Below are 14,074 nucleotides of genomic sequence, written 5' to 3' on the forward strand. Positions count from 1 at the left end.
AAGGTATGGCTGCTCATCAAAAGGTTGGCAGTTCGAATCCACCAGCCACTCCTTGAAGAGGAATCTTCCATAAAATTAGTATGTAGATTATTCATCCCACTGTTAGAATGGATCATAGGCCAAACTGTTGTATTCCTTCCAAGACCCAAAGAGAATGACACCAAAAAGTAAAGTAACAGCTGAATATCATGCTCTTTAGAAACATGATCTCATTTAATCTTTATGAGATACCATTTTCACTATTAATTACAAGAATGAAACCAAGCTTCAGAAAATCTGAGTAACTTTTACTTCAGGTAAGATAACTATAAAACCAAACCTGCCTCTGTCGATTCCAACTCAGAGCGACCCTATAGGACATAGTAGAAGTGCCCCATAAAGTTTCCAAGGAGCACCTGGTGGATTCGAACTGCTGGCCTTTTGGTTAGCAGCCATAGATAGCTTTTAACCACTATGCCGCCAGGGTTTCCACTTTATCCACCAGAAGGCAGTAATTCAGCATTCACATAAAAATATACTGCGATTTTCCACTGATGTGTTTTGGTTTCCCCTAGACTGACTTGGTGAGCATTAAGTGCTTAGTCTTGAAACATTTCATATTGGTTGTGGGTTGAGTTGGTTCATTATGATAGACAAGTTACTTATTGTTCTCATTCTTCAGTCAGGCAGTTTTACTGGTTGTCTAGATAGATTTAATACATTTTTAGAGCTGCCAAAAATAAATGTAATAGGTGGTGTCCTGGGGCTACAGCGAGGCGTGCTAGGCTCTGATCAGACACTTTACCTTTGGCAGGCCCTTTAATACTACCTGCTAAATTCTCATGCTTGGCTTGTTTACTTAAGCTCTGAGAAGTTCTCAATAATAAAAATGCTGAGCAGACTCATTTCAGTATAACTCTTTGACTAAGCCTAAAAAAATCTACAGTATGGTTTAAATATTTTTTGTGTTTTTAAAACCAGTCTTAAAAACAACAAAAAGTTTGGAGGTTTTTATATTTATCGTTAAGTCTATTCCGAGTCAGTGACCCTAATCCCATGAGGTTAAGTAAGTTTCTGACCTTCGTGCTACATGTAAATGAGTAGCAAAGACTGTGTAATTAAGTTAATTAAGAGAAGGCCCAGGTTCCATAACCTGTGAAGCATGGTAAGTAACTGAGCTGTGTATAGCTTCCATTTGCCTGCTCTCCTCTTGGGGCAATAGTTTCTCTGATCTTGAAGATTTAGACCAAGGGTAAATTTTTTAGGTCTCCTGGAATTAGTTTTTTGGGACCGTTAAGGAAATGGGCAGAAATTACTTTCTTTTCACTAAGTAACAAGTAGGGTGGGGGCTGTCAGCTTTCTTTTTATGGTAATAGATCATTTTGGTTACACTGCTTTCATCTTAGATGTTTTTCTGATCTATTGCAGAGTCTGATAAGGAAGACAAACCACTCAGTACTGTTATACCCAAGGAAGTGACCCCAGCTCTGTGCTCACTAATGAACAGCTATGGTAGCCTATCAGGGTCAGAGAGTGAGCCTGAAGGTAAGGCATGGCTTAGGCTGTTATAGTTTTGTTTTGCTACTTTTTACCTTTGTGGCATACTATGTATAATTAGCATCCAGGATGAACAATCTTTGATTTTCACATTCCTTTTTCATTTGGTACAGAAATAAAGTTAATGTGAGATAATGGAAAGCTGGAGAAATTTGGAAATTTGTTGCTACTCTGGGAGAAAAAGGCAAAAATAATTACAAGATACATAAAAGACTAGGAAGAATTGAGAATATCCACTAATGGGCTGAAAGAAAGAAAATACTAAAAGATATAGCAAAGAAAGTTAATTTCTTCTAAGAAACCTTTGTCTTGACATGTTTAGCGCCTTTGGTAGATAAAGCAAGGTTGTTTATGACAAAAATGATGATAGAGTTTCTTAAATGTATATCATGCATTGCTGTTTATAGAACACATTTACATAAATTATCTCATTTGGAGAACATACAGCCCTATTCTTGTGGTTGTGTTAGCCTGTGTGTTTTAAAGATTGGACAAAATGGAATCCTTTCAGGAGTCTTTCTGAGAATTCAGCAATGCGCAGTGTACCTGTCTTAACCTTTAAAGATAATGTCACAGATGATAATGTGTGGGGCTTTATTTTAAAATGTGCTGTTAGGATAAAGCAGCTTAATCTCTTTTAGGGACACCAGAAAGAACCCTAAGTAGGCTACTGATCTGATGCAGCATGGCAGCTCTTAATCCAGGGTTCTTATGGCGTAAATGACATTAGAATGCATTATTAGTAATCCAGCATGTGCTTAGCGAATAAGCCTTTAACCCCCTGTTGCAGAAATCTGGCTCTGCATGGTAATTTTATTTAGGCTTGACCAACTGTGGGAGAATTCATGTGTCTGTATCTTAGGACAAGAAGCATAATTAAAATAGGAAACCCATTGCCACTGAGTTGATTCTAACTCATAGCAACCCTATAGGACAGAGTAGAACTGCCCCATAGGGTTTCCAAGGAGTGCCTGGTGGATTCGAACTGCAAACCTCTGATTAGCAGCCTTAGCTCTTAACCACTACACCACCAGGGCTTCCAGGAGCTGTAAAGAGAGTAAACATACAGAGTTTAAAAGTATTTGTATAGAGTGAAGGGAAGATTTGAATGTAATTGGATGAAAATGACAGCACTTTTAGTGTTGACTAGAGATAATGTTTGTGCAATTGGGGCATGCTGACTAAGGAAGAATTGGGCTTTAATGTGAAAAATGTTTAAAGCTATCAGCAACGTAGGGTTGCCATGAGTCAGAATTCGACTTGATGGCAATGGGTTGGTTTTTTGGGGGTTTGGTAACACGGGGATTTTTTTTTTTATGTGCCACGGCTTACTACTAGCTTGTTAAAAGCTACTTGAATTTCGAAATATAAACTACTTTGTCTTTATCAGAGTGTTCTTTAACAGATGGTTGCCTGCCCTGTTTTAAATTTATTTTTTATTTTAAGAAAAAGTATTTATTTCTCATTCTTGTTTCTAATATACTGATATGAAAGTGAATTTATTCTTTAAACACATTAAATTCCCTTTTTATCAGCTGTACTTATACCAGCTGATAAGAAAGAAAGCTATTGCTAGACTACTGAATCCCATAAAAGCAGGTGGTACTAAATTTTCTTCTCTCTCAAAATGAAGTCTTCAGTAACTTTTTATACCTACATCTTCATTTTGAGACTCTCATCATTTTTAAGTATAAAGAAAACTGGAAAGGATCTTTGAGGTCACACTCCTTTGTTTTGTGGAACCTTAAGCTTAAAGAGGATAAGTTTGCAAAGCTAGTATGTTGCAGACCGTATGTAAAACCTAGGTTTAAGAACTTAAAAGTCTAAAGAACCCAAGTACATTGCTTTCCTTTATAGTCTTTCTCTGTGGCATGTTCATTCTTTCTGCACAGTAATGAATAGTCTTATATTTTCTTACAGATAAGAGAATATTAACTACAAGAAGATATTTGATTTTGTATATTTTTGACATACTGCTCAAGATGCCTTGCTGTAAGGAGGGAAGGCCTTGCTTCACATTCATAAGTCTTAAGAATTATGTAGCAAATTTCTAGCTTTCAGTGTTAATTTTGGGCTATAGGAGGGAATATTGACATATGGAAGCTTGGAAATGAAACCAAGGAAACAAAGTGGGCCTTCTCTGATCCATGAAATAGCACCTAGAAGACTGCATGGTTAAGTAGACCCTAAATGGAGATGAGTAGTCTGATTCTTTCTAACAGATTTTAACTACTGTGTCTTCATAGTTAATTTCTGTCTCAACATGAAAGTATATTTAAAAAAAAAAAAAAATTGCCATCGAGTTGATGCCAACTCATAGTGACCCTATAGGGCAGGGTAGAACTGCTCCATAGGATTTCCAGAGAGCAACTGATGGATTTGAACTGCTGACCTGTTGGTTAGCAGCCAAGCTCTTAACCACTGCACCACCAGGTATCCTAAAAGTGTATTGTTGTTGTTATTGTTAGGGGCCATCCCTTTGGTTCCAACTCATAGCGACCCTTTGTACAACAGAACAAAACACTGCCGGTCCTACACTATCCTCACAATCGTTATGCTTGAGCCCATTGTCGCAGCCACTGTGTCAGTCTGTCTCATTGAGGGTCTTCCTCTTTTTCACTGACCTGTGTTTACCACGTGTGATGTCCTTCTCCAGGGGCTGATCCCTCCTGGTAATATGTCCAAAGTATGTATAAAGAGGGTCTTAAAATGGTATAGTGCTTTTCCAGAGAAAGTTTTAGACAAGGAAAGGGTCCGCCAGAGGTTTTGCTTAGTTCTGGAGCTGAAAGAATCATTGACACATACATAGGAAAGAAAAATTTAATGAGTAGTATTTTCACATGGGCTGCTTTGATATGTCATGAATTTTGCATGTTAGCATTTTTATAACATTAGAACTTGAGTACAGTTTTACAACTCCAAAATTATTAAAATGTTTCTTTACAAACTGGTCTGGCTATAACTGGGAGATTTCCAGATTGAAAACTGTTTCAAAAGACCACAAGTGTAATGAAGATTTGAATGAACCAAAAGAGAACATTTAAAAATTTATTTGAATTGACGAAGATTAGATTAAAATATGGTAGTAAACTGAGAAATGTAAAACCCCAAGAAAAAAAAATATAAGCCATCCCAGTTCCTCATTCCTTATCAGAAAATTGACAGCATAAGCTCTGATTCATTTGGTTTCTGTGTGCCTGGATCGAACGTGGATAATCAGGACTTGATGGGGAAGGGAATAATAGGGTCGGTATGAGTCAGAATTGACTCAACAGCAGTGGGCTGGGTTTTTTTGGTTTTTAGTGCCCTGGTTTTTCTTCTTGCCTTTAGTTATTATCCCCATAGTTTTGAACTCTACGGTTCACTTGGGGAATTCTTAGCTTCAGTCCTTGTCTCTTTCTTCTTTTTCTTTTCCCCGTCGTTTTGAGGGCACATCATCACTGTATCATAGCAGGCGCTTAGATAGTGCTCACTTTGTGGCAGGCACTGTTTTAATTATCACAACAGCCTCATGAAGTAGATACAGTATTTATCCTCATTTTATAGAAATTTAGGCAGACGCAAGTAGCTTGCCTGAAGATCACACACTTAGTAATTGATGGGACTGAGACTTGAACCTAACAATCTTTCATCAGAGTCTGTGCTTCTAACATTACCTATAAAACCAAACAAAACCCATTGCTCTCGAGTTGATTCCGACTCATAGCCATCCTATAGGACAGAGTAGAACTGCACCATAGGACTTCCAAGGAGTAGCTGGTCCATTCTAACTCCCGACCCTTTGGTTAGCAGCCCAGCCCTTAGCCACTTCGCCATGCCCTTTCAAATGTAATTTCTACATTCAGTCCTGAGTGTGAGTGTTGAAAGTTTTGAGGGCTGTGATTAAACTGCCACAGTCCTGTCTGTGTAATTGAACCTGGTCTCTCAACAATTTGAGGCTCCCGATACATCTTTATATCACATCAGCCTGTAATTTATGGTAATCAAATATGTATAATAACCATTGGGGGAGGGGGTGAGATTCCTATCTCAAAACTCGTGACTTTTCAACAGATCATTTGGTTTGTCTTATTCTGTTAATATGGTGAAATACATTGATTTTTAAATGGCAAACCAACTTTATATTTCTGGGATAAAATCTACTTGGCAGTTGTCTTACTTACTTACCTAGTGGTTCCATCAGAAAAAATACCACAAATGGATGACTTTAAAGAACAGAAATTTATTTTCTCTCAATTCTGAAGACTAGAAGTTTGAATTCAGGGCATCGATAGGGGTAGGCTCTCTCTCTGTCACGTCTAGGGGAAGATCCTTGTCTCTTTTAACTTCTAGTAGCTGCTGGCCATTCTTGGCATTTCTGGGCTTAGAGATGCCTCTGCCTCCCTCTGTCTGTCTGTGTCTGTTTACTCTTTTTTTGACAGCACCACTCAGAAGAGACTCCCATATGACCGTGTTAACATAACAACCTCTGTTTCCAAATAAGTCCGGGTACAGGGTTTGTGACTTTAACATAACATTTTGGGGGACACAGTTCAAATTGCTGGATTTGATTTGCCAATATTTTATTAAGGATTTTTGCATCTCTGTTCATGAAGGAAATTCTGTGATTTTCTTTTCTTATAATGGCTTTATCTGGATTTGGTATAAAGTGTATTGTTTCCTCCTCTTTTTTTTTTAAGGGTTTGTTTAGGATTGCTACCATTTTTTTTCTTTATATGTTTGTAGAATTCAATAGTGATGCCATCTAGACCTGACATTTTCTTTTGGGGAAGGTTTTTAATTATTTAAATTTCCTTGGTGGCTGTGTTATTGTTGTTGGGTGCCATTCAAGTCTGTTCTGACTCATAGCAACCCCATGTAACAGAGTAGAACTGCTTCATAGGGTTTCCTTGGCTGTAATCTTTATGGAAGCAGATCACCAGGTCTTTCTCCCACAAAGCAGCTGGGTGGGTTTAAACCGCCAGCCTTTTGGTTAGCAGCCAAGTGCTTAACTGTTGTGCCACCAGGGCTCCTTTTAATAGCTGTTAAAAAAAAAAAAACCAAACCGGTTGCCATCGAGTCAATTCTGACTCATAGCAACCCTATAGGACACGGTATAACTGGCCCATAGAGTTTCCAAGGAGCACCTGGTAGATTTAAACTGCAGACATTTTGGTTAGGAACCGTAGCACTTAACCACTACACCACCAAGTTTTCTTTAATAGCTATAGGACTGTCCAAATTTTCTAGTTCCTTCTTGGGTCAGTTTTGGTCATTTGTGTCTTGCAAAAGAATTTGTCATCTAAGTTGTCAAATTTATTGGCTTAAAGGTATTCAGAATATTCCCTTGTGATATCTGTAGTTTTATCCCCTATTTTATTCCTGATATTATTAATAGGTACTTTTTCTTGCCCAGTCCTGCTTATTAGTTTTATAATCCTTTTTTAAGGGATCAACTTCTGTCCTTGTTTATTTTTTTCTATTATTTGTCTAATTTATTGATATCCACTCTTTATTATTTCCTGACTTCCCATTCTCTAGTTTCTTACAGTGATGGCTTAGATGATTGATTTTAGGCTTTTCTTCATTTCTTTTTTATTATTATTATTGTACTTTAGAGCAAATTAGTTTCTTATTAAACAATTAATACACAAATTGTTTTATGACATTGGTTGCCAGCCTCATGATGTGTCAACGCTCTCCTTTTCCACCCCGGGTTTCCCGTTTCCATTGGTCCAGTTTTCCTGCCCCTTCCTCCCTTCTTGTCTTTGCTTTTGGGCTGGTGTGCCCATTTAGTCTCGTATACATGATTGAACCGCAAAGCACGTTTCTCACGTGTGTTATTATTTGCCCTGTAGGCCTGTCTAATCTTTGGCTGAAGGGTGAACTTCAGGAGTGACTTCAGTACTGAGTTAAAAGGATGTCTAGAGGCCACACTCTTGGATGGAGTTTCTCTAGTCTCTTTCAGACCAGCAAGTCTGGTCTTTTTTTGTGTGTGTGTGTGTGTGTGTGAATTTTAATTTTGTGCTTCTTTTTTCTTCCGCTCTGTCCAGGACCCTTGTAATCCCTGTCAGAGCAGTTTGTTGGTGGTGGTAGCTGGGCACCATTTTGTTGTCCTGGGCTCAGTCTGGTGGTAGTTGTGGTCCATTAGTCCTGTGGACTAATCTGTCCCTTGTGTCTTTGATTTTCTTTATTCTCCCTTGCTCCAGATAGGGTGGGATCAGTAGACATATCACAAGCTTTTAAGATCCTGATGCTACTCACCAAAGTAGGATGTGGAACATTTTCTTTATAAACTATATTATGCCAGTTGAGCTAGATGCCCCCTGAGACCATGGTCTCCAGCCCTCAGCCCAGTAACTCGGTCCCGCAGGGAGTTTGAACATGTCTGTTAAGCTTCCATGACTTTCCTTGGTATTTTCATTTCCAATATAAGCATTTAGACCTATAAATTTGCCTGTGTGTGCTGTTTTAGCTACACCCCATAAATTCGATGTATTTTTATTTTTATTTATTTCAAAGTACTTTCTAATTTCTCTTGTGATTTGTTCTTTGACCCATGAATTATTTAGAAGCCTGTTATTTAGTTTCCAAATATTTGGGGTTTTTTTAAAAATTCTGTTGTGATTAGAGAACATACTGTGTACGTTTTTAGTTTTTTAAAATTTACTTAGACTTGTTTTATGGACTAACACATCATGAGTGTGTACGTGAATTTGAAAAGAATGTGGATTGGGTTGAGTGTTCTTTCTCGGTTTGAGTTGATTGGTAGTGTTGTCCAGGTCCTGTATATCCCTACTCATTTTCTAATTGTTCTTAAACTACTGAGAGTGGAGTGTTCAAGTTTACAGCCGTGATAGTGAACTTATTTATTCCTCTTGTCAGTTTTTATTGGCATATATATGGAAGCTGTTATTAAGTGTTATTATTTTTGTCTGCTCGATAAATTAATGCCTTTATCATTATGAACTATCTCTTTTTGTCCCTGGTAGTATTCCTTGTTCTGATGTTTACTTTGCCTGATGTTGATATAGCCATTCCAGCTTTCTTATGGTTAGTGTTTGCGTGGTATCTTTTTTCATCCTTTTAACGTGATTTTAAAGTTGGTTTCTTGTAGACTCCTTGCTCTTAGTAGTCCTCTGACCATCTCTACCTTTTAATTGGGGTGTTTAGACCATTTACATTTAACGTAATTATTGATACGATTGGGTTTAATTTTAACATCTTACTACTTCTTTTGTTTGGCTATTGCATTTTTCTTCTTTTCTGCTTTGTTTTAGATTAATCTTGTGTTCTTAGAAAAATGAAAGTATGATTTATTTGTTTTATACCATTTGTTTAATTTTTTAGGAGTTGCTGTATGATGTATAATATGTAAATTTAACTTATTATAGCCTAACTTCACGTGATATTTTACCACTTCACATATAGTTTAAGAATCTTATAGCAACATACTTATATTTTCTTTCTCTCTCTTTTTGTACTAATATCATAGATTTTATTTCAACTGATGTTATAAATCCCACATACAGTTATTATTTTTGGTTTAAATAGTTAATAATTTTTTTTAAAAATTCAAACGAGAAAAAATGCCTTTTGTATTTATTTACATATTTACCATTTCAGCACTCTTCGTTCCTTTGTGTAGATCCAAGTTTTTATATGGTATTTCCTTCATAGGGATTACTTTCTGTAGCTCTTTGTGGTGGTCTCCTCAATTATTGGCAGTTAATAGCTCCCAACCTGAAAAACATTGGAGCACATTGTAAATGCCTGTTAAGTCATACATAGTTTTAAGTTATAAAGTAGCCAATATTATGGCCATGGGGATTATTATGGGATTTTTTGTTGTCTTTGGAAGTTTCACCTATTTTGTTTGTTTTTTTGTTTTTGTATTTATATTTCATCACACTTAGAAACTCCCATCAAGACTGAAGCAGAAGTTCTGACAGAAAACCAGGTTCTTCTTAACAGTACTCATGAGAGTCTAAGTCACCATGTTCAAGTAACTGTTAGAAATTTCTCAGAAGCCAAGCCTAAGAGTCCAAGGAAAAATTTTAAAAAGACAAATCCTAAGCAGAAAAAATATCACAACTATCAAACATTATTTAAACCAAGAACACACCATCCAAATCTCCTGGAAATGGTGAGTGATTTTTTCTTTATATTCTAATCTTTGTGTTCTCACATCATAAAGATGGAGCCACTGGGTTTTTTCCGTGTGTGTCTGTTTTAAGGTTACTAGAGACATACGTTCCTTGAAGACTCATCTGTGTATCTGTGTTCTGAAGCTGCATTTAGCATGTAGCTGGGGTTCAGTAAATGTAGAATAACTACACTTCTGTTCAAAACTGCTTAAAATAAAAGAGCCTGGATTTGACTGATTGGTAAGGAAATATTGAGATTTTTAAGTTTTTCTTGAAAACACAGTTAAATAAAATGGTAGGCTAAAGGGAGAAAGTGGTTTTTAGTACAAATATCTGTTTAGAAATACAAAGTAATGAAAGAGGCTGAGGTTTCTTGATGATTCTCATTTCTTCTCTTTGGAGACTGTCTTCATTCTTTCTCATTCTATACCTTTATTATCCCCAATCTCTGTGATTAAGGATTCGATAAGAATATTTATTTATTTATGTTTTTTGTGTGCATCGTTGGCTTTATTCTCAGCATGATGTACTCAAAAAAGTAGTATCTTTCCTCCTAATAAAGACGAAGCAGTGCATTTTTAGATTTTAAGTAATGGATATGAAGCTTTTCAAAGATTTTCATATCTAAGGGTGATAGGAATATTCCAAAACTTTTAATGAAGTTGCAAAAATAATCTGTTGACATTCTGTGAAGGTCTGTCTGTTTTTGCCTCATCGAGTAAGTGCTTACAGTGTAGCTAAAGTGTTTTATGGCTCTATGAGGTATTAAGTATAGACACGGTCAATCCTTATTAAAATGGAGCCAAAGTACTCTCTCTGTTTTTAATTTTCTGTGCTGTACAAAATACATTTTTAAATGTTTCTCATACTTCATAATTAAATCATCTTTTCACTAAAAGTTTTTAGGCTATGTATTCGAACTACGTTAATGACATAAGAAAATAAATTGAGTAGTTGCTTTATCCTTTTAGGCAAATATATGATTCGCTGGTCATGGACTTACTCCTGCACTCCAGGGATTTTTAGCTTTCTTTCAATTTCAGTAAGCACAAAAAGGGGAAGTTAGGAAAGTCTAGGACTGTTGAGTTTTTTTTTTTTTTTAGCTATTAATTTCATCATTACTATATGTAATATATATTGTTTAACTCACTGATTTCTAGACTGTTTATAGATTTAGGTTTAAAGGTCCTTTTTGACATGATTTTAAAGAATTGCAGACATTTTTGCCTTTTTTTCTGCCATTTGTTAGATACCCTTAGAAGAACCCCCAATATGAACATGTGTACTGTTTAAAAAGCTAGATAATCTTTGTGTCAGTTAAAAGGAAATGTTCTTGCATTGTTTTTTAGCAAAATAATTAGTAAGTATACATCTCTTATTCTTTTATGTTCCTTATGTGGGAAAAGCACACTTAATATTTTAGGTTGTCTTTCTCAGATATATTTTATTTACCAGCTGATCTTTTTATTACTGTTTCTTAGCTTTTGGCTCCGGACATCAGACATGAAAGAAATGTGATTTTGCAGTGTGTTCGGTACATCATCAAGAAGGACTTTTTTGGACTTAATGCTAATTCTGCGAAGACTGAGGATGTGTTAGTTTCTGATGTTCCTGCGTAACTGAAGCATGTAAAGTAGTGTCATCCTCAAGTTAGTGGAGGAAAACCTTTTTTTAAAAAAAGAAAAAAACCTGCATTAGTAATTGTAAGCCCCATAAGATACTATGTTGGATTTTTAAGTCATTTCTTTGAACCTATGCTAATAAATACATAATCAGTTTTTAAGGCTGTGTCGTTACTGTTGGGATCATACACAGTATTTGCAGACAGAATTTTACTTTGTACTTGTATCTGTATGTATTGTTATTATGTAAGGAAGTCTGCTGTTGGGCAAATAAAGATTTTGAAGGTACTGGTTTAGTAGGAAAGAGGAAAGCATTTAAAATGTTTAATTCAGCTAAGCAAAGCTGGAGGCTGGGTAGAGAAATACAGCCATTTTGTTTTTAATGCAGGAAAGAAAGGAGTTGTTCTTTAACTGTAGCAAGGAAGGATATTAAAAATAAATAAAAATAAAACACATCAAGTTCATATTATTAAAAGGTCTTGAAATTTAAATTTTCCCTGTTTATTTCAAAGAATACGTTTAAACAAATGTACTAGCATGACTTAAGTAGTTCAAATATTGAACATTTGAAATATTAATATAGATGTGGCCTCTGTGTATATTTAGATTCAGTTGAAGGGCTTCTTTTTTTAATTGTACCTTTTATCCCACTATGAAAAAGTACATAAAGTATAGTACTTAATAAGGGTCAACCCATTTCTTATAGCAGAAACCGTGGTTTATGAAATGTTAGCTCAGTTTTAAGGTTTAATAAAAATTCATCCTCTGAAAAAAAAAAGGTAGTGAAAAAACCTGAACCCATTGCTGTTGTGTTGACTCCAACTCACAGCAACCGTGTAGGACAGAGTAGTATCTGAACCCTTTTTAAAATTTTAGGTAAATAAAAGCTTCTTCCATTTTTTTGTCTCCTATAATACCAGGGATTCTGATTTCATGTTCTAGTCACTTGTGCCAGCTAGAGCTGTAGATCTATCCTTCTGACATACAACTAGAAGGGACTAGGTTTTTAAAAAGTTATCTGTTGTTATAGTTGAAAAATTAATTTTATCTGACATTGTGACTATGAAGTTGATGAATGTTTCCTACAAGAAGAAAGGCAAGGAAGCTGCTAGCAGCTATGAAGAAAGACCTCTCACTCCCCTGCTGGCAAGATCCAGAATCCTGGGACCCCTGGCACAAAGCACTGGTGATGTCACAAATTTAGATTAAAATTCACATCTAGGTCAGTGTTTTCCCTACCTTGTAACCAGCATACAGACCTTTTTTTTTTTTTTAATTCTCTTCCTCCCTACTCCTCCAATGAGCCCCATATTTTAGAAAATTGCCTGCCTACTACATTCATTAATTCAGCTCATATAGCATTGCTGAGTACTTACTTCTGTGCCACTGCAGTGGTGAACGAATAGGCCACGCCTGACTTCAAGGGACTCAGTTTTCATATTTATATTAATCAAAGATGTAACTCCCAACTCAATTCATCTCTTTCCTGAAGTAAATGTTACTAAGTTGGTATTCTAAAATAAGACTTTGCCAGTGTGCAGTTTTATCACTAGATAGTATACAGATTCCATGGGCTTAAAATACATAAATTCACAGACCTCTGAGCTACTTTCAAGGACCACCATACCTCCAGGGATCGCTGCTCTAAGGGGTATCGGGAAGGCAGTTTTATCTTCCGTCTTCTTTGTTTTCCAATAAATGAATTTAAGACTGCAAATGTTCCTCTGACTACTGCTTTGGCTGTGTCTGACAGTTATTTCTAATGGGTAGTTTCAGGTTCGATTGCCATTATTTAATCCAAGAATTATTTTACAACATGTTTAAACTTTCCAAGTGGATAGAATGTAGCCTATATGATTTTCTACATATACAAATGTGAATCAGTATTTATAAATATTCCATGAGTTTTTGGAGGAGGAGGGATGCTTCAACGGTTTTTGGATACAAGGTTTTTTATATTAGATTTTGCTTGTTAATTGTTCAAACCTTTTGTATCCTATCTTACTGCCCATTTAATCAATTGATTTCTGAGATATGAAAACATTAAATGAATGCTGGTGAGTTGTGCCTTTTGTCACTATGAAATACTCTTCTTTGTCCTCCTTAATACTTTCTGCATGACTTCTACTTTCTCCAGTTAACATTGTCAAAACAGCTTTTTGAGGGTTCAGTCTAAGAGTCCCTGAGGACTTTAATCCGTTCATATTAATTGAAATTGCTGAAATGTTTGGACTTACCCCTGCCATCTTATTTTCTATTTTCTATGTACTGTGTTTTCTTTTTTGTTTCAGCATTTTATTGCCTCGATTGAGTGGTTTCCCCCCTTGTTTTCCTAGGGTTTAGAAATAATTAAACCTATTGCTGTTACCCATGCTCTGTATTTCATCAGTAGCTGTATATTCTACCCATCTTCCACGAGACATAACCTTAACATTCCTTCACTTCACCACCTGCACCTCTTTTCATAGTATAACTGTGTGAGGTTTTGGTTTCACATTGTATATAGTTATGTAGACAACTGTGAGTTTTAACTGTTTTCACTGCTTTTTCTTTCATCTCAGGATTAGTGTTTCGTTGTTGCTGTTTTCTTTTTTTGTTTGTTGCAGCATATCTTCAAGTAATTAAATGCTGACTTTCTGTACTTGAAATTTTTTTTGAGTTTAAGATTTTAGGTTCAAAATCATTTCCCTTCAGAACTTTGAAGCTGTAACATAATTGTTTTTTACTGTATAGTATTGCTTATTAAAATTTTTACTCTATAGTTACTGCTTATTAAAAGATACAAATCTG

At 35.8% G+C, this 14,074-nt stretch overlaps 1 protein-coding gene across 1 annotated transcript in view; it reads left to right on the forward strand.

Moving 5' to 3' along the window:
* Positions 1-13,860, forward strand: part of NUFIP1 (nuclear FMR1 interacting protein 1) — a 47,215-nt gene extending 33,355 nt beyond the window's left edge. The window contains exons 8-10 of the mRNA XM_049853132.1: positions 1,408-1,524; positions 9,432-9,661; positions 11,144-13,860. Coding sequence (XP_049709089.1) covers positions 1,408-1,524; positions 9,432-9,661; positions 11,144-11,281 — 485 coding nt within the window. The 3' untranslated portion in view covers positions 11,282-13,860. The remainder of the gene's footprint in view (positions 1-1,407; positions 1,525-9,431; positions 9,662-11,143) is intronic.
* The last annotated feature ends 214 nt before the right edge of the window (positions 13,861-14,074 follow it).

Source organism: Elephas maximus, chromosome 14, assembly GCF_024166365.1.
Source record: "Elephas maximus indicus isolate mEleMax1 chromosome 14, mEleMax1 primary haplotype, whole genome shotgun sequence".
Lineage (NCBI taxonomy): Eukaryota > Metazoa > Chordata > Mammalia > Proboscidea > Elephantidae > Elephas > Elephas maximus.